Source organism: Chiroxiphia lanceolata, chromosome 3, assembly GCF_009829145.1.
Source record: "Chiroxiphia lanceolata isolate bChiLan1 chromosome 3, bChiLan1.pri, whole genome shotgun sequence".
NCBI lineage: Eukaryota > Metazoa > Chordata > Aves > Passeriformes > Pipridae > Chiroxiphia > Chiroxiphia lanceolata.
This window is the reverse complement of record NC_045639.1, coordinates 61,199,042-61,225,715: the sequence shown is the minus strand read 5'-3', so window position 1 is coordinate 61,225,715 and position 26,674 is coordinate 61,199,042. Positions and strand designations below refer to the sequence as shown.

The window sequence follows — 26,674 nt, the reverse complement described above, 5'->3', positions numbered from 1 at the left end:
TAGATTCTGAAATCTACTACAATATGATATTGTTGCTAGAGTAACTACTGGCATGATTTGCCAGCCTCCAAACTCAGAACTCATGCTGAGATTAGTGCTATTCAGGCCTTGATGGGTTTAAGACCGGTTATTGTAACAACAAAAACAAGAAGAATTGTGGGTTAGAAGCCTCCACCCTTCCCTGAATGAACATAGGTATGCAGAGAGTTAAATGTTTTGTTGAAGTTTTTCAGTATGACCTCCTTTTACCCATTCCTTATTACAAAAATGAATGTAGCAGCAGCAGCAGAACTGAAACAAGTGTCTTTTCTGTGAGTGAGCAAATTAAAAACCAGTGTAAGACAATAAAACATACACACTAATGTAAAACTAAATGAAATAATTTCTTTCCAAAAGCAACTTACCTTTTCATGGCAACATATACATTGCAGGCCTACTATGCAGTGTTCCTAAACAGAGGTCGACTAGAAGTGCATATCTCCACTGGGATGCGGGATCCCCACAGAATCACCGTCAGACCAGAAGCTGGCGAGTTTCACGATGGCAGAGCACACTCCATCCGGATAGAACGAGTTAAAGGGTAAAAAATTCCTGGAAGTGCTACAGACCACACAGCACAGCTAATTCAGCAAAGCAAATATATTGATGTCTTTGGCAATCCATGTAAATACTTCTGCTGAGACAAAAAAACTAGTGTAATTCCATCATTATCCAAAAATTTTTAGAAGTAAGTTTCTGATACTGTTTATTGTTCTGCAGAGCTGGGTTTACATGCTTTCCTAGGCTATTGGCCTGTTCCTCCAGAGACCTGTATTTGCCTGAATTGGCATTTTTAACCTTTTGATTCTTGGCAAATATCACTCTTGAGGAGAAAAGACAATGCAGAAAGAACCATGTCTTCGGAATATACCACCTAAGGAGTCTTTCTGCTGTGCCTTTTGCAATCGGATATGTCTGTCACGTATTGGCCTCATTAGCCACCAGTGTGCCTGTAACAAATGTGGATAGAGCCTTCCTTAATCTTTGTTCGCGAAGCCTAGCCATGAAACAGCAACAGCATAGCAGCCTGTAGTCTTTTTGAGATGCCCTGTGCTGGTGTATGTACATGTGGTTACAGTAGTGCCCAGCTAAATATGGTAAAACAGTGAAAACACACAGTCCCACAGACATTTTCATTGGAAAATCCATCACAGACCTTCTCAGACCATGTTGTTTTAAGCAGAATTTCCCTTGAGTTCCTTTGCCTTTTCTCAGACATTGTAAAAATTTCTTATTACTCTTCACCATTCAGAAAGTGATTAGAAACAACACTACTATAGTGTGTAGGACTCAGGCAGTCATTATTATTTATGGCCTGGAATAGCCCTTCTTCCAAACAAGGTTTATTATGGACATTTGAACATACAAATGTGTACATGTGGACATTCATTGGATTCATGTACTATGCATAATGTTCTACGTTGTATAAAAAAGTCAGAAAGAAGACGTGACATCCAGCATGTTACACAATGCACTTATCCTAGCATACTGAAGACTAAGCTTCACCCTCTTAACACCAAGGCACTGAAGCCTTCTTGAACAACAGTTCCCATCTGTCTAGTCCCGAGGTGCCCTTCTGTCCTCTCTGTAATTTGCTTTTCTTTGTTTTGTCCTTTATCAGTATAATTTTCTGACTGAATTCCTATTGTATTGTTAAAAAACCCCTTGTAAATAATGCCTGCAGACAATATGTCTCCTCTACTTCAGTGACTAGATTAAAGTCAAACCATAAGTTCTTTGGGAGAAAAAGCTATTTTGGAAATGGATGACTACTTTTGTGATACATTTTGTGCCACCATGACAGAACATGAATATGCAGGTAATAATTAAAAGCTCTAAAAACAAAGTAAGTTCTTTTAATTAGTGCTATAACAGGTACAGTAGCTTGACCTTGTTAGGGTACATGTAAGGATACAATCAAGGCACAATTGTTGTACAATGCTATCCAGTGATGATGCTTGTTCAGACGAAACCTCTGCATTTTCAAAGAAGCTTTGTTACAAAACCAGTTGTCTGAACTCTGCAGTTTCTGTAACCTGAAATGGATGTGAAAAGATGTAAATTAAGATTAACCCTTCCCCTACTCATCACAAACTCAAGTTTTATTTTATTAAATATATGATTATATATTTTCGCTGTTCAGTTGCTAACATTTGTAATTATAGTTAAGGAAGAACACGGTAGTTCAATATAATTTTGCAGTTGACAAAAGTGAGGTTATTTGCCAGAAACTGATTGGTCAGCCAGTGGTGCTCTGCTTCAGAGGCTTCTACTTTCCTCTGTTCAGCCTTAACAGTATCTTCCATGGGACTGCATTGTCTTTGACTTGTGCCATGTGAATTACTGATGGGAATGAATTATAGCACCTGTATCAGTACATGGTGGACAATCAGCAATTTTCCTTCTCTGCTGTCTTTCCCAGAAAAAGCTTGGTTAATCTTGCAATCAGAGCAGACTGTAGCAGTGCTTGTGTCCCAGCAAGAAGATAACCTGTACAAACTGGTAAATAGGGAATCCAAACAAAATGTGACCCTGTGCTATTCCCATGCTGCTGAGCTCTAGATGATTATATCCACCATCACAGTACAGCAGGCTTGACCCTTACTGTGTCAATGTTGCCACACCACAAACACTTCTTCCTATACAACTACAGTCTGGTATTGTCACCCCTCCACAAAACAATTTTGCCAAGCTTTGTCAGACAACTAGTAAGGAAGCACAGCAGTGGCTGAAAACCCTCTAGTAGTTAATATGCATTTAATATGAGCTGCTAATTACATAATTTGAGTTGCTCAGTGTTACAGCTGGTGTAGGAGTAAATGGGGCCTACAAAGGGGTAATTTCAATGCAAGCAATACCCAGAGTAAAATATCTATTTCTTTGTTTTCAAATCTTTTTCACAGGATGTTCACTGTTCAAGTTGATGAAGACAAAGTCCAGACTCAGAGGTTGCCTTCAGACCAGCCCATCTCTGTTAAGAAACTCTTTGTGGGCGGTACTGCTTCTCAGTTTCAGACTGCACCTCTCAGAAACATACCACCATTTGCAGGCTGTATATGGAATCTTGTCATTAATGCCACGTAAGTCTCACTGATACCAACAAACGTCCAGTTAAGGAGGTCTTGGCGGCCAGAAGAAAGTTCATTGTTGCAAGGAATCATACTAGCAGCAAATCCTAGGATATGATCTGTTTTCTTTTAGCACCCTTCCTTTTTTTTGTCTACAATATATTCTCCAAAGGCTATACAATAATTAACTGTTTTACAGATAAGCCAACACTGTCTATTTTTCTATAAAATCAGAGAAATTCAACAGTAACACTGCAGTAAGATGTGCATCCGTGATAGGTATTTATGATGTACTGTAACACTTTATTTTAAGTAAGGTTCACCTCCAAGAGTATACAAATTCTAAGAAGCACCATGGGAATCAATTTGCTTTGTGGAAAGTGCAGTAATCTGGAAGGAACATTTAGGTACAAAGAAAGGGAATGGTGAATAAAGTAAAACCTCTATAGAAAGTTCCAGTGTAAATCTTTCTTTCAAAAATCTGATGTACCTAAATTAGGATCTCATCACCCCACACTCCATCACTGTATATCAGAGAGGACTTCTCTGCAATGTGATTGAAAGTACCTGGGCTGGTAAAGCTTGACAAGGAGGATGCCTGTCTCTCTGCACTGACTATAGGAAGGAAAGCCAGTGCTATGATCACCTCTAATTTAAGTGTTCTGCTTCTGTACCTGTACCTACCTTTACAGGGTGGGATGAATCCTGGCTTCTGTGTCCTGTGCAGTGAAATTACACTACAGCAAATAACTATTCTTTATAAATTGGTTGTAAAAAGGCAGAAAAAGTAATAACAGACATCAATTTCTTTGTGTGTTCTCAGCCCCATGGACTTTGCTCAACCCATGTCCTTCGAAAATGCAGATATTGGCCGATGTCCCACTCTAGAACCAGAGGTTAGGCCACCTGAGGATGAAGATAAACCCACTCGTGCAACAGTCATCATCCAACCTGAACCAGACACTAATGGGGAGAAAGAAGGGCCAAGGATTCCTTCTGCTTCTCCTCCTCCAACACCACCTCTATCTTCAGCCCCTGTAAGTGTAGGTCACTTCAGTCAGGTGAAGTTTTAAAAGTTTGTTTTTCTGAGCAAAACTGAAGGGTGAGCCATAAAGAATAATGGAACACTTTGTTGCAAAAATAGTAACAATTCAACATGATACTGTAAAGGCAACATCTTGTTGCAGGTCAGTAAAACCTGTGGATAATGGAAAATTAGTTGATCTCATTTGCTTGTATTATCATGACAGCAATTTAAAGAATGATATAGCATTAGAATTCTCTTTGGCTTGCATGCTTAGCCATAAACCCTTACACCTCAGGATGTTACCCAACCAATATCTGCTTGGGGTTGAAAGGGGAATTTTCCTATGGGAAATCTGTGTCATTATGATTTTTCATGCTGTTCTCTGATGCACATAATAACAGCCATGTTAGTGACAGGATGAAGAAAAAGGTGAACCAGGAGATCTGTTGGATATGGCAACTCCTCCACTGCTATTTTATAACTTTATTCAGGAGACTTACAAAATGAAACTCCACTCACTACTAAATTGAGGACAGCTGTTGTTATCAGTAATCTTAAATAGCTAGATAATAACAAGTAGCCTTATACAACAAAATTGAAGGAAGAAATTTCTTCTGTCACAAGTGTAGTAGTTTTGTAAGTTGATACAACATTTTACTGTTCAGAAAATATATGCTTAGATATCTGAATATTAAACTGAATAATATATACACTGGAAGATATTATTGGTGGAAAAAGCCTTTGCATGTTGTTGAACCTGCATACAACCCACAGGTTTATGCAGGCTCTAGTTAAGTATGAGTGAGGTTTCCAAAAAGCGTGAAAAAGCTGCACATTTCCAAGTTAGGAGCCTGTTTACTCTATCAGAATTTACACTATCATAATAAGACAGTTTTGAGAAGTTAACAACTGTAATATTTAATATATAGCAAATACAAAGGAGTCAGTAATTTTGAAAATTTCTCACGGATTAGCTTCAGAAAATCTTTTAACCATTTTGGGTCTAGTTAAATCTTTGTTCCCGTTTCACACGTCCTCACTGACACAACATTACAGAATACCAAATTTGTTTATATTGGGGTTTTTTGTGTGACTTAGAGATTAATATTATCAATTAATTGCATGAAGGACACCAAAAAAAACCCCAAACAAAAACAGTTGTGATTTTCAATGAGGCTGTAAGTCCATAAGCGAGAGACAAAGTAACCTGAATTCATTGCCACAGTCACTCCAAGTGAACACTCGTTTTCAGAATTCATATCTGGTTTTCCTTAGGAAGGATTTCTAAAATGGTACAAAAGTTAGTCCAAAACCCCTAACTCATTAAGGTTAATTTTGTATTTGAGATTCATGGCCACCTTCATTGTCCAGGTACATATGGCACAGATTTATCTAAAAGGACTTTTCTGAAGTGAAGTCTCGACATCACATGCAGCCATCTGTGTGCCTGGAAATGGGAGCCTTGGGTTCAACATAGGCAAGCTCCATCTTAGTTATTAAGGCTCCAGAGTTATAAATGTCGGCCTTTTAATGCTCTAGGGCAGCGGTTTTGATTCGTTCCCACAAGGTGGAGTAGTTGTAGCACAAGGGTTGCAATGTGGCTTTGTTTGGAGCTGAAAGCAAATTTACTGTACAGTAAGGCTACCATAGAAAGATAAGGAACCAGGCAACAAGGTAAAAGGATTGTCCAGTTTAATGGTCACTGTAGTGAAGGAATGTGGACACAGTATCTCTTGATTAAGCCTTATAAACAAAACAAAACAACACAGAAGTGCATGAAAGAGCAAGTGCACACCTTCTTATACTATAAGCACTAACTTTTAAATAGCAAAATTGGAAGGAATAGATCCTCTCATTAATATTGGAAACTAGTTCCATTGTAACTAGGTGAGTTTTCTATATCAACATATCTAGAGCCATGATAATTTGAAATAGGAATTCAAAATAAAGATCTAAATAAAACACCATTACTCTACTTCTCTCTTGGAAAAATTGAAACTGTGTTATTATGTTGAAGATTTGAAAGTAATTTAAATAAGGCAAAGTTTTGGTTAGTTTACGTTCGTATAATGTAAGTTCTCCAAAGTATTTTTCGGGGAAATGTTGCAACAAATAAGTAACTACAGTGTGGTAAAGAGATAACACTCATATGGCAGTAAATGATACAGAATCTCAGAGTAGAAAGACTGTATATGGAAAATATACAGCAGAAAAAAATATTTGCACATAGCAGGCTTAAATAAAGTATCTGTTCTATTTAAGTCCTTTTAGGACTTTTTTTTCTCCATTGTCCATCTGCATGAAAAAGGGGAGGGCAGTTTAATCCCAAATGAGAAAAAACCTACCCTCTACTAAAAGCAAGACAAGATCAAAGAGTAGGACATTTGGGAAATAACATCTGTCACCAATCTGCTGCTCCTGCTTGCTATAGATGCCAGAATGTTTCTCAACATTGGGTAACTGCTGCTTCTGCCTCACGTTATTCACTGCTTCTCAGGATTCACTTGCCAATGAAATGAAGAGTACCAGCATTACTTCTGCATTTGACTCCATGATGGTATTTTCCACTATTGCTTCATGCGTTACTGCATTGTTTTATTAACAATTAGTGAACTCTTTGGACTGCTTCAATGCTCCCTTTTTCCACTAATTGCTTTCTTTGCAATTGCTAATACAGCAAATGAGAATGTAGAGAATGTGTGACAGTCCACCAGTGGGCTTTTCTGTTCCTATTTCCACTGCCAGACACACCTAGTTTCTTGACCTACCAGTCAAGTCCCTGACATCTGACAAGACTGAAGTGCAGCTAAAGAGTTCAGTCTTGACACACTCATGGAATACGGAAGATTATTAAACAGCCAGGACACATTAAGACCATTACTGAAAATACAAAACTGAGATATTTAAATACAGTCCAATGATCCACTTAGTGCACAGTCTTGTGAAGACTGTAAAGCTGGCAGTCCTTTGATAAAATGAAGGCAGACACAGGCTTGTGAATAAAGTCTGGAAGTTTTTTTTAAATATGCCCTAATGATTTTTTTTTTCCATTTAGTTTTTTTCCTTTAAAATCTTCAAATTTTAGCAAGTCCAAATGTTATTGAAAGTATTATATGCATAGCATTACTATTAACATAGTTGTGAAACTTCTAGATAAGCCTGCAAAGCTTAAAATAATTCAAAACTTTACCCTGCATTATGGGAATATAATTTTTTTCCCTATTTGATGATTGCTGGAAGACTGATGTCACACATTCATAATTTCACTTGATCCTACTGAATTTTCCCTGTTTTTCCCCTTCATTGCATACTGATGTGTACTTGTCATGATACATGGTGTTCTACTGTGTCATATTCAAACCAGAGCATTCATTTCATTATGGAAAACTAATTTTTAGAAGTGCTCTATACTTTTGTGAAGATTTTTGTGATGTGTGAAAACAAAAAATACAACATTACTGAATGAGTGAGAAAGGGAAAGAAATTTCCTCTTTGCAGCTGAAATCCCAATGCCTGAGTCACTCATGATATTTTCAAAAATGTTTCACAGAAAGAACTATTTGAAAGCAAGGGACTGCACCCTGTGCTTTGCAGGTCCCTGCTGAGTCAGGGCTCAAATAAGAGACTGTCACCAACCCAAAATGATAGCAGACACAGTGCTTAAAAACAGAGCTTGCAGCTATCAAAGTTTGTTTTTTTCCCAGCGGTATTGTCCTGATATTGTGTTTCGTTAGATCCTTTGAGTAGTTTCTTCACAATACTCTCAGTGGGAGGCAAAAGCTAGACATGAGTAGGAGCTGGTAATTACCATGGTCTCACATTGCCCCAGGCACCCCTATACAAGAGCTTTAGGGCCAGAGAGTAAAAGACCTAGTGAAATTAAAAAGAGAAAATTATAGTGGGCAGAAGATATTTTACCTTGCATTGTTGCACCACTTCAAGATTAATAGAGGTGGAACAGACAGGGAGGGGTTTCTTTCTTTATTCCCTGGGTAATGTGTCTACATTAGACAGCTCAGGGAGTTCAACAGTTGTTATGTCTATCCATCAGTTATTCAGATTCCCTTATTGTTTTGAGGGGCCTTTCAGCAGCACTGCGGAAAAGAACAGCACATTAAACAAAGATTACAGTTATAAAACAATATAAAGAAGTAAAATGGAGGACTCATTGAAAGGTGCAGGATCTGAAACTACTTTTAACTCATTATTTTTAAGGTGACTATATTTCAGGTCACCAACAAAGCTTAGCTTTAAAACTTAGATCTTGCTACATTTTTGTAAGAGGGCATCCTACTGTGTAAAACTCAGTCATGGGAGTTAAGAGTACACTGAGCTGCCTGGAAATCACTTAAGACTCTTGTAAATGTCCACTGATGAAAGCGTAAAAGCAGCAATGTTCATATATTACTTTTATTTGCTTTTACAGCTGGCTTAATGAGCTCTGCTTTTAAACCAAGTTCCTGTCATACTGCTTTATAACAGGGCCAGTCTCTCAACTAGGTAGAATATTCTGTCCTGAATATTGAAAGCTGGAAGACTCGCAGCCTATACATAGCTGAGACAGATAAAAAAATTTGATGTTTGTATGATTGCTGTATATTTTGCAGGATTCCTGTGCTGCTGACATAGTACCATCCATTTTGGAAGGTGGAAAGCAGTTTGGTCTTTCAAGGAACAGCCACATTGCAGTTGCATTTGATGACACCAAAGTGAAAAACAGGTATGATTGTTTCAGCAATGAGTTTTGGTGGAATAATGTCAAAATAAAATGCCCCTCCTCATACTCTCAAAAGCATCTCCCAAAATTATGGACATAATCTGAAAAAGATCACATTCTATGACTAATTCATTTCATTAACCAAACCTAAAATAGCATTAAAGTGTGAAATCTAGGCAATGAAGTGCCCACCTAAGTAGCTGTCACAGAAACAGTTTACCTCTTTCTTTGGGCATGCACAGATCCCAAATAGATTTTCAGAAAAACAAACAGAAGAATGTATCCATGTCATCCAACTGAGTTCATAGATTGCTTTTTCAGAAGAAAGTTTTTTTATTCAGTAACTTGATAATTTCTTTTAATAAGAAAAACTTTTTTCCTCTTTCCTCCAATAGTTAAGATCAAGCTTGCACACTAAACAGACATAATGACATCGGCCTCATAAAGTATAACAATATATACATATAGATGTTGACATGCAAAGGAATTCTGTGAACTGTGTATGAAAATGCAGCTATTTTCAATTGATTTGTGAAGCTATAACTTGTTAATTCTTCATTTTTTCTCTGAAGGCACGTGGTCATTAACAAATATGCCATGTCCCACTACTAAGCACTTTTGTTACCTTATAGTTTACAAATCCATGAGGCTCACACTTATTTTTCCCTATAAAGATGTTGTACTGCATATTTTCCCATATGCTAATTTTAGAAAAGTAGGAATGATCCTGGCCTGATCATTTTCTTGAAATGATTTTTCACATTTATATTATCAACTACTTTCAGGTACTGACTTCGCAGCCCAGCTTGAGCTAGGTTAGTGATGTGTTGCCAGTACAACTTTAGCATCTAGAGAATCGAAATAATTTCTTCACAGGTTCTTTGCTGTAGAGGAGGTTCTCGGCATCACTGTTCTGTCTGAGGGGTCAGCAGACCTGCTCAGACACAGCCTCATTTTCTGTTAGGAGAAATCAGAATAAGTATTTTATATCCTCATTGTAAACTCTTCTCTCTGCATCTTTAAAAGTTTTGCAACCTGTCTTCAGGCAATACAACTCATTAGAAATTCAACATTTGCCAGCTGTCACTACAGCTCTCTCTGTGAGTATTGTGTGGATGATGGAAAACGCTGCTGGAATTTTACAAGTGCTGGGATTTTTCTAGCTGCTACAGCTGCAGCTGAGAATTATATCTTGAAATTCTATGCCAAGATTGCGGTTTTGTATGGACTAATGAACACTCACATGTCAGGGATCAGATATGTGTGAAATGCAAGTTGCATAAAATCAAATTATTTTTCTTGAACTCTAACGGACAGGTAGAATTGGCCACCAACTGTAAAGTTTTTTTAGAGGAACACAAAAAGGTAAAGCAGATGAATTTGTCCACTCCCTGACTCCAAATATCTTTTCCTTGGTTACAGTTTTCCTGTTTGTTTGATTTCTAGACTTACAATTGAATTTGAACTCCGAACAACAGCTGATTCTGGCTTGCTGTTTTATATGGCCCGCATCAACCATGCTGATTTTGCTACAGTTCAGATAAAGAATGGTCTGCCTTACTTCAGTTATGATCTGGGGAGTGGAGACACCAACACAGTGGTTCCAAACAAAATAAATGATGGCCAGTGGCACAAGGTATAATAGTCTCTAATGCTATGTTATTCTTTGTAATGCTAAGAGTGAGCTTTTTTTGGCCCTAAGATATTTTCAGAATGTAATTTACACAAGCCAAAACTTGTGTAAACTAAGACTTTCTGGGGAAAAAATCATCTAGCAAAATTTGAGTTTTCAGATTCACTGGAACGCAGAAATTTGTCCTTCAGGGAACATATTTCTGGACATATTTAAAATATGTCCCATTTATGGAAAGGAACTGCAGGAAATGTTCCTTCCTGCCTAATAGGGCTCAGGTGAGTATCAGCTCACGATGATGGAATACATCATTAAAGCCAGTTGTTTCTACATTAATAATGTCATTGTTAAGCATGGTGCTAAGAATAAAGAAAAATAAAGGAAAAAAAAGAGGTAACATGCAAGTAAACCTTCCCTGGATTATTAATTCCTTAAGGAATAAATATGATATACATGGATGTATTTGACAGCTCCATCCGTGACTCTATGAGGGGAAGCATTATAGGCAATGCCTGTAGCATTTAGGAATAATATCACAACTGTGAAATTTAGTATTTAGTGGACAAGGACAACAGACACATAGTATATTCATTAGGTAACATGCTGGAAGGCACCAATAAAGACAGTGAAGAAAAGAGTACATATAACTATGTTTTCAAATTATATACCGTAAGATATACTGAATTTTGTACAGATCTTTGAAAATTCACCATCCACATCTCATCACCAAATCAGGAGAAAATCTAATTGCATTTTCTCTTACACTTTAATTGCTTCATTCCCACTCTGTTCTCCGGGAATTTTATTTTCACTGGATTTTTAGTCATGAACTTTTTGATGATACCAACTGCTCTACACATAAGTGGAAAAATGAAGTTGTATTCATAATTAATCTGTTTTATGCAATATAATATCTAGGAGCACTGGCAGTAGACCAAGGCCCCTTCTTGCTAGTCCCTCTGCACATACAGAAGAGATATGTTTTTGTTCTTTAGCCATACCCTCTTTATTCTAAGAGAACTGTCTGGAGCATGTATTTCTTAAAGGAGGATTGTGCTTTTGGGGCATACAACTTGACACTCCACAGGAGAGGGCCCCTTTTTGTAGATCCTATTTCTGTAGGGGAGAATGAAGACAAAGTCACAATTCCCAAAAAGCACAAGAAAATCCATTTTGAGAGGGGGGAGAGGGAAGGCAATGTCTTTAAGAAAAGGCCACAGTGTTTGTTTCTACAAAAACAGGGGCTTTTCCTCAAAATAATCCCTTAATGACAACCTTTTCTCCATATGAAATGATTTAGGTTAAAACATTTCCCTCAGGCCTGCAGAAGACACGTCGTGCTGCTGGTATCTTTTTAGGTTCTCTCCAAGGGTGTCTGTTCCCAGTTCCTGTTTCACTCACCTAATCCTTCTGCCCAAGGTGTAGTTATCCATCTCAAATTTACAGTTGCCTGTAAGCACCAAGTTCAGTCCCTCACCTTCAGGCCACTGTTGTCAGTGTTCAGTCATTCCCATTGCATGACAGATATGCTGCCACACTGAAACAGAAGCAGCCACACTAAAGAAAAGCCAAAAAATGCTCTTTGTCTCTCTTTGCTACTCTGGTGAGCCACATACTGTGCTCTTTAGAAATCCACTAATACGCATGATGCATTTATCCCTTTTTTATGCAGAACCATTATTATACTGATTTGTAGAGGTTTCGGTATAAACCTTTGGAAAGACATTGGCCTGTGGTTGTTGGGGTAGAATTTACTCAGCTCTTCAGCAACTGCACTTCTTCCATGCAATTCACAGCCCATTTGTCTGAGCAGAAGTCATAATAACCAACAGAACATAGTTGGTATTATATTTGCTCTAGCATGAACTATGACCTGAGGCATGTCCAAGCTAGTGGAATCATAAACTCAATATTGTCTGCAAATGTGTGCTGCAATGAAGATTTGCAACCAGTACAATTAACATTCAAAATTTACAATTCTCAGTCCTTAAAATTGCTGTCTAATTCCAGGAAAAAAAATATTGTGCTGTGCCTATTATAACACGATGAAGCTTTTTAAAGGAACCTCAAGTCTTTTCAGTAATTCTAATAAATAATCATTGTGATGCCTCCTAAACCAGATGCGATTAAAAGACAGTCAAATGTTTGCACAAAACATTGCTCAGGAGCTTTGTTCCATAAATATCATTCATAGTTGCTGCCATGGTACTTCTGTAACCACTCCTACTACTTTCTCCTGTATTGTTACATATTTTGGACTGTAAGGCTGGTTACAATCTGGAAATGCTTTGTTGTCAGAAAACTATCTGTAATTGTATTGCATTTGTGTGTCTTTCTAGATAAAAGTAATTCGAACAAAGCAAGAAGGAAACCTTATAGTAGATGGTATTTCAAACAGGACTGTTAGCCCCAAGAAAGCTGATATATTAGATGTTGTAGGAATGCTGTATGTCGGAGGATTGCCCATTAACTACACAACCAGAAGAATTGGTCCGGTAAGCAAATTTGTTTAGGTTATCTTACACTCCTTAAGTATGTTTTGATTGGTACTAGTGTCTCTCCAGTTTTGCTTTTCCCTCAGATTGCTCAAGAATATGAATAAAATGGACCGTAGGAGAGGTACATTACATCCTTTCACTTGGAGTCCAGTTAATGCAACAAAAAATACAAATAGAAATAGAAGAGTTACTCTTTTGGAAAATCAGGAAGTTCCATACACTTGTATCCACTTGGATCACTGTGCAGGTAGCATTTAGGTTCCTGAGTACCATTTGCCCTTTCCCGTTGCTGTAATTCATCTAGCAACAAATGCTAATAAACAGTGAAAGCACCTCCTACAAGAAGCAGCAGAAGCCAAAATTACCCTGGACAAAGTACCCAATAGTACTGCTACTTACTGTAGTAATCAGTTGTGTATTGGTATTACTAAAAGAGGAGAGAATGTGTTTTGAAGTAAGGCCATGAAAATTCTGCTGTAGTCTTTCTGTTTCCAAATCAAATGTTCATGTATCAGTTTATCACTGTTTCAGTTCAAATGGCCAGCTTCCATGCTGACACGGAAGATACCTTGAAAAACAGAGAGCCCAGAGAAGTGAATATAAGTTTGGCCTGAACTTTGTAGAATTAGCTAGGAACACTGTACTGTCTCACCCAAGCCATTTACTGCATGTATCTACACAACTTCATGTCAGTCATTTCACTTTCTTGATGCCCTTCCAGCCTCACCAGATACATCAGTATCTGAATCAGAGAGAAACCTCTTCTGTGCCTTATTTTTCTCTCTCTGCAGAGGGTTCTTTCGAAGCAGAAGCCTGAACTTGAGTGAATTTAATTATAGCGAACAACAAATTAGCCATCTAGTACAGCACAATTCAGAAACACAAAAAATAGAATGTGAGTATCAGCTCTATCTGGGTTCATCCTGGACAGTTGTACAGAATCAGTAAAGAGAAGGCAAAAGTACAAATCTGGTAAGGAAACAAAACGGACACCCAAAGAAACTGCAAGACGATTACGGAATGGCAAATACTAGTCTATAAACAGGCAAGAATCCTCCAGTTTGGGTGGACAAAATAAATACAGAAAAGGAATTCCTAGACTCTGCTTAAGTAAGTCCCTGTAACAACTCATGGACAAGGAACAAAGGGTATAAGTAACCACTCTACATCTGAGAGTTGTATTTCATAAAGAAAACTGACTTGTAAGATAATGTTTCTCAGCAAATAATTAATTGTGCAGAACACTCAAACTGAGGCAAATCTACTGATAATTTGGATTTACCAAGACAAATCTGAGACGCTGAAAAACAAAAGCAATACTTAATTACCCACAACACATAATTCATAGTAGTATCAAATCATGCTCTTTGAAATATACCTGCAATTTACAAATACTAATCTAAGGAGAAAGATAACACTAAATCCTTACCTATTGCTCTTTGTCAGAAGTAATGGAGGGAACCCATGCAGATAAATGGCTCAGTCTGGCAGTAACAATCATGTCAGATTCTGATAGTCTTAAGTGCTTTGGGACTTAAATGAAGCTGTGACTTCAAATGCCGTGTAAAAACCAGTACTTGTCTTCCAATCATTCTCAATAAATTAATACACACCCAGTGATGTATTAAGAGAGTGTTGTGTTGTAGACTTCATGTAAAGGCTCTGAAGCAAAGTTGAAAGGATATGTTATCTTAATTAAGACTTTCTTCTAAACATTCATTAGCCTTTTTAGACACTAATTGATTATATAACCAGAGGTGGGTTGGCTTTCTATTCAGTGCAGAAGACTGATACCTACTTATTTGGATTCAGCAGAACTCACATTTTAAGCACACAAAACTCTGCTTTCAGCAACAGAGGTTATATTACCATGCTAATGTGTCACCAGATTTGCTTTTCCATAAGCAAAGGGAAATTTTAAACTAGAGAACGTAATTGAGTTGTCTACATATCTTGCATTTCTGTGATTTATTCTTGCAGTGAAAATGGAAAGATTTGTTTTCTTTTCTGGCATTTTCCTTTGTTGATAACAAAACTTTTTGATCTGGAGATGACTTTCACTTAGAAATTACAAAAAGGTCTATTTATGAAGAATCTGACAGAAAGCATTGTTCAGTTCAGAACTGAATTTATTCAGTGATATTGCTCAAGTTCTCATGAAAATTTTGTACAGGTATATTTAGCTGTAATAAGCTATATAATTTCGCGGTACATACAGCTTTGATTTACAAGAAAATTCTTGGAAATTCTTTCAATTACTAGTCAGAATACTGTTAGAGGAGGTAGTGTGCAGAGTCAAGACTTGTCTCTGCAGATGTACCTCTATCCTTTCTGTATTTGCTCATATTTCTAGGCTCTATTTTATACACAGATGTTTATTTTCCTCCTTTCTACTGCTCTGCTTCTGAATATATCTTCTTTTTCTTTCTCAAAGTGCATGTTTTATCATTTTCCTTTCTCCCACTGATATCAGGGATAGACTTTTCTAATTCTAAGTCAAAGATCAAAGCCCTTGTCTGAATCTGAGAACCAAAATGCAGCTTCTGCACACCTTGGAGGGAAAAAAGGAGACAGAGCTCTGGAGGAGATGCCAGTGGCTTCCAGAGGACCCATTGGTATGCTCTGATCACACCCAGGGCAGCCCAGTGCGTAGCCTAGGTAGTCCCTCACTCCTGCCCCAGGCAGATGTTGCGTACTTACACCACCATTTTAAGTGCGCACACATCGCCCACTGGGAGTCAGAGTCATGTGCGCCCAGTGCAGAAGCCAAATTGGAGCTGCAGTTTGCTGCCCTGCACAGGAGCCTCCTTATACCTAAGTACATTCCATGCCTCCACTTGCCTCTCTGGCCAACAGAGTGGCGCTTATCATTGTGGTCATCAGACTACGTACAGTCAACAACCTTTACATAGGGTTGTTCATTTTAGTAGCCGTGTATCTGCATTACCTCTCCTTACCATGCAACGTTAGGCCCACAGCAAAGTGATTAAAGGAAGAAAAAAAAAACCCTAGTAAAATTACCAGCAGCCCAGAGAACTATATCCAGTATCTTCATCTACTTGCAAACCCTAGTCAATTAAAAAGGTAAAGTATAGGCCATTAAATTCCTGCATTGCTGATGTAATTTGCTGTTTCATTATGCGGTGTATTATTTTATGTCCCCTCCATTAAGCCAAATAGATGTGACTCAGATCACATCACTGAAAAGTAATGTAATTCATCCTCAGTATGACTAAGATTAGATTCCAATTACAATCAGATATTAAACATTAGCCATGTAAAATTCAAGTTTTATCCAGTTCCATAAATCCAGCAGAGAAGCAGAGGAAATGTACTTTTTGATTGCATACTTTAGGCTTACTTTCGCAGTTATACATTTTGTTTGAAATATTGACTGCAGATCATCTACAGCATCGATGGCTGCATCAGGAATTTTAAAATGACAGAATCACCTGTTGACCTGGATAATCCAACTTCCAGCTTCAGTGTTGGGAAATGCTTTGTCAATGCCCAGAAGGGAACATATTTTGATGGAACAGGCTTTGCCAAAACAGGTAATGAACAACAATTCTACTGATAGACAAAGAACAGAGAAAGAGGAGATTCTGCTTTCAAAAACTCCCAGTGCTACCTAACTCCTGTTGGCTGGAGGCAAAATGAGACCACTGCTTGAAACTGTCACTGATCGGTTTTGGTTATCTTGCCTAAGCATAGACTATATGACTTTCTAGCAAGGTCTCACACTAAGCACAACCACCATAACAGTTATTTACATGATTTCACATGAAATGGAGTTGATTAATAATGCTTAGTTACCTCACATTACTCACAACACACTTTGTGTGATTATTAGGAATAATGTATTAAATGCTTATCTTCATTTTATTATGCTTCCCCTTTTCTCTCCAAGTTGGTGCATACAGAGTGGGAACAGACCTGCTTGTGGAATTTGAATTCCGTACAACACGAATGAATGGTGTTCTTCTAGGAGTCAGCAGCCAGAAAATGGATGGGCTTGGCATTGAATTAGTAGGTGGAAAAGTGAGTAGCAAAGCAGTTTTGTCTCTTTATAAAGATTGGTTTTAGACAGCACAGGTAGTTTAAATGCAAGGTTACTACCCCAATCTCAAGGCATCTCAAACAATATCTGGGCTTTCCTTTATGCAACACTTGTCACTTTCCATACACCTGTAGTCTCTTAACACTTTCAAAAGATACTTTAAAAAATTCTGTAACACTTGAGTTTCCTAAAACGACATCATCAGGTCTTAAATTAATGACTATATGAGAAGTTTTGAGGAAAGGCTTTGTCATTAATACCGGTTTCTTGTTTATATCTTTTATTCCACAGTCCAGAAAACCAGCCATTAATCTGTCACTATAGAGAGCTTGGGGGTGGGGGGGGGGGCTGTGAAACACCCTAAAACTAAGACCCCAAAAATGGAAATACAGCAATTTTGTTCATTTCCGCTTGTGTTTATCTCAGTGATATAACAGACATCCCAGAGAAAGAGCAAGCCACATAGAGTCTGGTATTAAATTAGAGTGTGTGTACAGTCAGACCATGCTGACTTTAAACAAAAAAGAACTTAAGAACCATTTTGAAAACTGGCCATGTCATGCTTTTCAGGTGATGTTTCACGTTGACAATGGTGCAGGCCGATTCTCTGCTGTCTATGAGCCAGATGCACCAGGCAGCTTGTGTGATGGACAGTGGCACAAGGTTATTGCAAACAAGATCAAACACCATTTAGAGCTGACTATTGACGGCAAACAGGTGGATAATAGCAGCCCAAACAGGGCCTCGACCTCAGCGGACACTAATGACCCTGTCTTCGTTGGAGGCTATCCTGGTAAGCACGTAACACACAACTTGTGCTTTACTTATGCTCTAGTAACACTGCCTTGGTAATGGCTGAGGTACAATTAGGACCAGTATATTAAAGATGATGGGTAAGACTGGCCAAGTGTGTATCAGTTGTCATGGATGCTCGTTTCTGCATCCAGCTGCATTTCAGAACAAGAAGTTCTGCAACACCAAGGGAGTCTCACAGATACCTCTGCCCCATTTCAAATAGGCACTGTCACAGAGAATCAGGCAGACTTTCTGCCTTCTGCTGCTCACACACGCACATAACCTCCTTCTTAAAACTTTCTGTTTAGTAACAGCATAATAGTTATGTTGTAATAGTAACAGTATATAGCAAATTTAAATTTAACTGAAGAATGGCAAATTTTAACTAAAGAATGCATGTATGCCCTTGCATGGGGCAGGGAACCATGTGTGTAAATCAGCCTAGGAACTTAGGCTGAGGAACTTAGGAATGTGCAGGGCAGCTTGCAAAGAGAGGTGAGAAGACACCATCTCTTCTTGATTAATGTCTTTGCTTTTGTTCTGCTGGTTTTTAAAGGAAAAAAAATAATCAAAATTTGCTAATCAGTATTCTGGAAGCCCTTGAGAGAATTGCTTTATGCAGAGGTGATTGAAGAGGATTGAGAACGGAGCTGACCTCTGTAGCTAGCTTTATCTTCCACTAAACTGATAATGAATGCTAGTATTTATCTCTTCATAAACAGTCAATAAGTTTATCTAACAGTAGTTTACTTTCTGAAAACGCAGTTGATATGTTTACAAAGTACAGTTTTGTTACTTTTATAGTAAAGTTTCCCTCTAGCTTGCAAACAAAAAAACAAAGTAAGTTTGCAGTATCTGTCTACTCTAGTGAATACTGAGGGCAATGGCAATACACCTCTGAGTTAATTCCTAAATTATTTTCTGTAAGTTGTATTTTCCCCCCATTCTGATGTGTGATATAGTGAATCCAAAAAGCCTTCTATCTCAAGCTCCAGAACATTTTAAAAAATGTCCTTGATACTGACATATGAGAGTTGTACTTCAGTCACAATGACTATTCATAAGGACCAACAACTTTATGCCAGAGGGAAAAGAGCTTTGTTGTAGCCTTTTTATAACAAAACAAGATCCTATATAGGAGCTAGTACTAAAGAAATACTGCAGATGGAGTTACTAACTCATTCTGGACTGTGTGTCAAGAAGTATATTGCAAGAGAAACAATTCGCAGTAACACTGCAATCTGTACATACAAGCCTACCCTTACATCATGTTAAAGTGACATTCCTGAGTTCAGACACATGGCAAGTTATGAAATTATTTAATAAACCTACTGCACATGTAAACACTTCACACTTCTTTTGCCATCTAGTCTAGCTTATCCAAGATTTGTTTTAATATTCCCAATACCTGGACAGCTTCATCTCAAATTTGAAACACAGTATCATGAGATTTTGTAAAATTAGTAAGCTTTTGTATTTTCCGTTCTCTTGAGGATTCTCCTGGCTGCATAAACAGTGCAAAACATTTGTAAACCAGCTAGAATTAGCTGATGGAGAATTTTCTGTGTAGAGAAAATTTTCAGCACCACAGCATGGACAAGAATATAAATTCCTGAGTACCCATAAAAACTATTACTCGTCTCTTAGTATCACTCTTCCCTGTGCAAGGAGGGACAAATGGATTCAGCCATCTCATCATCTGTGAAACAGAGTAATGCTATGGTCAGTCTTTCCTCTACAGGTGTAAGGTTATTTCTGCAACTCTTACTTTATCAGTCACATAGATATGTATCGAAGTGCATCCCTGTAGCAGAGCACTGAGAAAAAAGTTGGGCCATGAATTTCAAGCAATTGAGAGAAATATTTCCAGTTTCCCAGTCTAACCACCCTCACTTCTATCCCCTTCTTCTTTAGTGGAAGAGATGTACTCAAATCCCTGGCTTTACTATCAGCAAGAAAAAAAAGTCAGCATGCTTGAAAACTGTCAAAAGAAGTCCATAAATGTCCCTTGAAGTCCATCCTGAGGAACTGGCTTTCTTCTGACATTAGAGCCAAGAATTGTGTACACTTTGGCCTTTTTTTCTCTGTTATTCTGTGGATAAATAGCTTGAAAACTTGAATATCTGCCGAACTACCATGTATGCATCCTACACCATTTATAGTTAGCAAGTTGCATCCATGATTTACAATGGCAGTTTAAATGTGTTCAGATTCTGCCACTGTCACGGTAAGACAGAAAAAGAAAACAAGAGTGGATTATTGTCTAAGATAAGCATTTATCACATTTACTCATAATCTTTGTAATTTTTTTACTAATTAATATATACAGCAAATAAAACATTCATATATTGCTGGGGACATCTGTTTTCCTGCAGGACTCTCAAACAACAAAATTAAGTATCAACTCAAACTAACACAGTTCCCTTTTCCTTTTTTTTCCCCCCCCTTCAGATGGTGTGACCCAGTTTGGGCTGACTACTAATATCCGTTTTAAAGGATGTATTCGATTTCTGAAGCTCACCAAGGGTACTGCAAAACCTCAAGAGATTAACTTCAGCAAAGCTTTGGAGCTGAAGGGTGTTCAGCCACTGTCGTGCCCTGCAAACTAACTGTCATTCAGCCAATAGGGGTCTGTTTATATAAGCACCTCAGATTAAAAAAAAAATCTATACCTAAAATGCATTCATAATAAAATGTCTTTATGCAAGTATTTGAGTAGTGTTTGTGGTATATTCAAATGTCTAATTCAACGTACCTCACAAGAATTCATGAATTAACCCCTTCCCCATCCCCTTCATTAAGGGAGTAGAACAAAAATTTTTATTTATCTCTTTTCTTATAGTTGAAATGCAAATGTTTCATCATTCTTGTGATGAGTGAGACTACATATTATGCAAGTTGTTCTGGTTTTATGGAACACACGATCACAGAATATCTCAAATTGGATGGGACCCATAAGGATCATTGAGTCCAACTCCCTTAAAAGCTCCCTAAATGCTTTTGGTGAAGTAGATCTGTAAACTTGTATTCCTTTACTATTCTAAATACAGTGCACTTGTGTGCATGCACAGCTCTGTCCTTCATTAGCATATTACTTTGCTTCAAAAAATTATGCTTTGGTCACTCCCAAGAGCTACTAGAAAATTCTTCTGACCATAATATTTCCCATGAAGTTTCACTGAGAAAATCAAAACTTTGTGTAATCTACATGGCTGCTGTCATGCTATAACTATGGAACCAAATGCAGAAGGGAAAACGTTACAACTTAATGTATTTGGGATTATTGAAGAAAATATGTTGCACCTTAAGTCCCTGCTATATCGTTTGAATAGCACTGGATTTTAACAGAGGTTATGTTGTTTGATGTTGGGAGATTGAGTTTCTAATGGAAACCTATAAAACCAGGTTCTATTACTTACCTCAAAATACATAAAGTATCAAATAAAGTTTGATACTGCCTCTCTCTCCAATTACACATGATATTGAAGTTACACATAGCAAAATTCACAAACTCAGTTTTTAAATGAAGATGAAATTTGGACACTTGGAGCAGAATGGTGGTGAAGCAGGAGAATCCCAGAGATTATTAGTGCACCACCTACCACTAATCTCTACTATTACCTCTTTATGAAATCCTCACTTTAAAAGCAGCTTCCAAAGTTCAGCTCTACTGCTTCTGCTTGATGCTGTCAGTTTGTGAGGAATACTGAATGCAGAAGCCACCCTAGATGATCTTCCTTAAATAAAATTTATACTTCTCTGTGGAAACATAGATGGAGAGAGGAAAGTTGCTGCCTAGATTCTCACTAAAATGTCAAATCCTAGTGATTTTCTTCAGTGCTTTGTATGTTCTAGAGGACTATGAAATCATCATTGAAATGTGGATTGTTTCAAGTTGTTAAACTGTACTTTTGCAAAGGTTGTGATGCAGAACAGTTACTATATGAATGTAAAAAAAAACTAGCTACACAAAAGAAAAAACCCTAGCAATAAGGTAGCAGAACCATGCAATTAAAAGAAAAAAACAGGTTTTAATTATTTTTTCTACCCACAGAGGGTCTTGAATAAACATTTTCAGAACTTCCGACATTACTAAAAGAAGGCAGTGCAAAATTTGTGCATAGGCTAACTGCAAAATTTGTGTTTGACCGTGAGCACTCCTGCAGGAGTGCTTTGTATTTTACAAAAGGCCTCTTTGGCTTACAATGTTTCTTTAAACTGCCACGGGGGAAAAAAAGACATCTTTACTCTGGGAAAGTGCATTAAAGAGATGGTAGTAAATATGTATACTTCCACTCTGATGGTTTGAGGAGTCTACCATCAATCACATACACCTGAAGAAAAACTGTCTAGCTCATGTGAAGCCCTGAAGTAATTGTTTTCAGTGAGTATTCTGGTTTTAGTTGCAACTGGCCCTTAATGTTAAGAAACAGTTGATGGCCATGCAGTGTTACCCATGTTCAAAGTACTAAGAATTAGCAAAGCATACATTTGTCTCTGAAAAAGCCTAGTTATGGAATACATACTGTATTTAACTTCTACATGGTAGTGCTTCTAACAAGCACAATGTAAAATATTAATGTGTTTCTCTTTTATTATTTGTACCTCATGTATTTACCTACTCTCATCCCTATATTTCAGGATAGTTTGAGCAGCTCAAGAAAAGCAGGCCATAACACTTCAAATACAGTTGAGTACTTCCAAAAGTCTTGAAAAATATGAACAAATGAAGCCCCAAGACTTTTCTGCATGGGGATGTATGTTACTGTTATGAATTTCTCACAACACACAGAACAGCCAAGCCATTTGGCCCATTACACTACCTAGGCATATTTCCTATCCTAGCCTCTAGATTCTGCTCAACTTGTTGGTTCTTTTTTAACCCAAACTTGTTTGCAAAGTTTTGGGGTTTTGTTCTGTCTGGTTGGGTTTTTTTGGACTTGAAAACACAGGGGAAATTTGAACAACTGAAACTAGAGCAGCATGAGTTAATACCGTGGCCAGCCTGAGAGGCAGGAAATTGCCATTGCTCTGCTCAGTGCTGCATCAGCAATGGTCTTTCACATAAATATGTCTTTGCTTTCAAAACAATTACTGGAGTTTCTGAATGAAAGAAATGGAAAGGGAAAAAAGAAAAAGAGAGGCTTTTATTTTCTTAGCTATGTTGAATTATTTCTCTCTTGCATGACCTTCCAGGAATGTGTGGGACAGAGCAAAAAAGAATGAAACAATGCACATTATTTCATTTCTTGAACTTCTGAGTGGAAATAATCAACCATCTGCTGTCCTCTGCTAAAGGAAATACACTCAGTAGGCTGAAACAACAGCTACTTCAGCAAACAGCCAAGCTAAAAGAGAAAAACCTGACTAATTTGTTTTTGCAGATCAGTGAGTGGATGCAGCAAGTGCTGTTAGTAAAGCTTTCTGCATTGAAGATTCAGCACAGCATCTGGGAATGATCCCAGCTCCCTGTTAGTACAAGACCTCTTGCCATACGAGAGATTCGTAGATTGTCAGATTCCAGATAAAGACTAAAATTGCTTGAAACCAGCAGGTTGTGAGCTTCAGAGCCATATGCAAATTGCTAGAGATTATGCCACTGCTGACTGTTCCAGGAGCAAGACAATACCTTTCCAATTCAAGACTGAAAACTAATAAAGACTTCAAACTAATACACATCCACAGCACACAAGTATTTAAAACCTTATTTTGGTGGATATTTTGCATACAAAAGTTTTTACTGCCTTTTTTTTACTGTTTTTTTTTTCCTTTTTTTTGTTTGTTTGGTTTTGGGTTTTTTTGCACACACTTTAAATACTCTGCTGCTGAACTTAAAAAGAAAAACTCACATACAGGTGTTTTTTTAAATTGTTTCAAGATGGACCTTGTTGACTGAGGTCACTTTTAGGCATTTATGATGAATAGTCACTCTTAATCTGTAGTTTTAGGCAAACTGCTATGCATGAAAAAGGTTATGTTTTCAAGTTTGAATACAAGCAGTTCTCAACTTAAAGTCTTTGTAAGGAGTAATTTACTTTTTCTTTCTATTAAATCATGCTTTCAACTCTTTATAGGAGCTTTTAAGGGGAAGAACGTTTTTCTGGCTTAGTACTTTTCTTTAGAATGCACAACAAAAAATGCTTAAAAATCCAAACCATTTCCCCTGTCTCTCTTTTAATATAGAAACCACCAGGAACGCCAGTCCCAGGCTTTCACTTGTTCAGATGTCTGCTGAGGGGTTTACAGCACAGGCAAGTAAAATTTTTCGCTGACCTGTTTCTGACCAACAAGAAAAGTGTACACCGTACCTTTCATATGAATACATCTACTGAAGAACCACCAAAAGATCCCAGTTCCCACATACACACCAGTTTTAAACCTTCAAAGAAGATTTTGCAGTTTTCAGCTAAGTTTTTATGAAAGCAAATAAAACTCTTCTGAAAGTATCCTATGCAATGAAAAATGTTATTTTTAGAGCAATTTAATGAGATACCATAGCTAGACCACTGGATTTTTAACCTTTTTCTCTTTATGCCATCTGCATTGCTTAAAAATCCTACCAGTTCTTCAGTCATCCATATAGACTGAACTTCTGGTGTAAATACATAGAAAAGAATATCACTTTCATGCTTCATAATAGACATAGTCATGCTTCATAAATAGACAGAAAAACCATACAGACCTTTCTTCAACATTGTTCTTTAAATATACTGCTGACATGTCATGTAATGAAATTGAAAGAAGACCCCAAATTATTCAGGTTATGTATTTCTATGGTGTTATTCTTCATAGTCAAGAGTACAAATAATTTTTCAGGTACCTGAGGCCCCAGATAATTGCCAATATGACTCATCTGTTTCAACTCCAAAAAAACAAACCTTTCCTTTTCAAATTTAGTGGGCAACACAGCAAACTAAAATATCTAATTTAGGCAAAGAAAGAAAACCCTAGGGAAAAATCTCCAGGAGTCAGTGCTCTCATACATTTTTCATGCTCCAACTGGGACCAATATTAGAATATTTAGCCCAAATCTAACACCGTCTCACAGTTTTCACTTGACTGTGGAGTAAATCATTTTGAAGAGAACTGCACAAAACTCTCCTAATGCTGCTCCTTCTTCCTACCTTTTTTAAAAGGATGTTTGACTATAAAACTAAACTGATACTTTCTGCTTGCCCTGCATTTATCTATGTAACTATCACTCCATAATAGAGGTAATAATGAAGTTAGGTGTCTAGAGTTTCAAAGACTAACTTTTATATAGTATTATGAAAAATTCTGCAAAGCTGAATAATCTGCTGTGACATCTCCTGTTTTAAACATAATTTATTTTGACAACTTTGGTTCTTCTAGTTGGCATGAGCAAGGAAGGATGACTTGAGGCCCTTGAGTAGCTACATTTCCTGTGGTTTTCTTCATTATGATTCTGTACTGCAGTACAGCATGAATTGATTTAAACAGCCAAAGGCCTCACTCTTTCACTCAGTTTCACGTCAACAGAATGGCTCCCTGGGAGAGGAAAAACTGCCCATCCCTCTGCATTGAGGAAGGAAGTACACAGAGTGACATGGACTCCTGTGATCCTCAGAGGCATAGGGTTGTGGAATAAATCAGGACCCTTGCCTCCACAACTTTGAGTTATTTGAAGTTATATTTGAAGTGCTTCTTAAGCACTGAGATGCCTGGAGGTGTTGACTGGCCTAAGACATCAGAGAATGATACCTCTACAGTTTGCATCAGCCTACTCCACCTGAAGATTAAGGAAAGATGCACATATTACAGGTTATTCTAGTATTTCTTATTTAGCAGCTGTTCAAGCAAGATTTCTATTTCATTACTCTTTTAAAGATTCTGTTTTTATGTTAAATTGAGGGCAAAAAATCACTTCTTTTTTGATGACTTTTTCTTTCTCTGTGTCATGGACAAATATGTCCTACAACTGAGGGGGAAGTAAGCCTACAGCTGAAATACTGCTGCTTGAAAACAATTGATGTCATGTTAAACTGTTATTGATACACCCATCAGACTACCATTTCTATTTCAGACGACCAGAGGAAACAACAGGCTGTCCTTTGCCATATCTGCAAATGCCACCTCCAGAGCTCTGTTGGCTCCTGTTGCCCCAGAATCCAAATTATGAACCTGATCCATCGAATGAAACAGCAGGGTTGCATGACCAGACTGTGCCAGCGACCAATAAGCAGTGACCTTTGGTCACTACAGAAGCTGCAGACAAGCCTGCTGCCACCCTAAGTGTTCTGTTTCATCTAATGTCATTGGTAAAACCTTTCTGCCCAAAGAAAGGAACTTGGTAGCTCTGCTGCAATCTGCTACAGTAGTCAGCATTAGGGTTACTCTTAATGGAATACAGCAGAACTCCAGCTTAGGGAAAAAATTCCAGATCCAGGTAACTAGCTAGTTTCTTAATCCTCAGTAAACCAGAGCTGCAAGCACAACCACTTAGATCTTTGTCACTGAGCTGCAGCATTAAGAGAGATATTAACCTTACATATATATTCCCTGAAGCCTGTTTTTTTTCTGTTAATGGCTGCATTATTGCTACTATTCAGACCATTTTGACAATCTGAACAAATCTCCCCATTAAGGAAAATAAGGTTTAACAAAGGGGGTGAATTTGGCTGGAATAGCTGATTAGATTGGTTGTGAATTCACTGACACTGCAGCAAGTAGGAAAATCTAACTAACTCCTGACTGCTGTTACAAATCTGTTGCCTTGTGCAAAGTCTCAAGGTCAAAGGACCAGAGTATTGCTAATACTCTACTGCACCTCCTCCAGGCCATGGACAGCTGGGCAGAAGAGTGAACTACCCAGATAA

The 26,674-nt window shown here is 37.7% G+C and overlaps 1 protein-coding gene across 2 annotated transcripts in view; it reads left to right on the top strand.

Annotated features, from left to right (window-relative positions):
* LAMA2 (laminin subunit alpha 2) overlaps positions 1–20,547 on the top strand; it is a 359,058-nt gene extending 338,511 nt beyond the window's left edge. For both annotated transcript variants that reach the window (XM_032682503.1, XM_032682504.1), the window contains exons 57-66: positions 432–580; positions 2,943–3,119; positions 3,931–4,144; positions 8,742–8,854; positions 10,298–10,487; positions 12,824–12,979; positions 16,383–16,536; positions 16,893–17,023; positions 17,613–17,835; positions 20,289–20,547. In XM_032682503.1, the coding sequence (XP_032538394.1) occupies positions 432–580; positions 2,943–3,119; positions 3,931–4,144; positions 8,742–8,854; positions 10,298–10,487; positions 12,824–12,979; positions 16,383–16,536; positions 16,893–17,023; positions 17,613–17,835; positions 20,289–20,446 (1,665 nt within the window). In that variant the 3' untranslated portion in view covers positions 20,447–20,547. The remainder of the gene's footprint in view (positions 1–431; positions 581–2,942; positions 3,120–3,930; positions 4,145–8,741; positions 8,855–10,297; positions 10,488–12,823; positions 12,980–16,382; positions 16,537–16,892; positions 17,024–17,612; positions 17,836–20,288) is intronic.
* Positions 20,548–26,674: the final 6,127 nt, after the last annotated feature.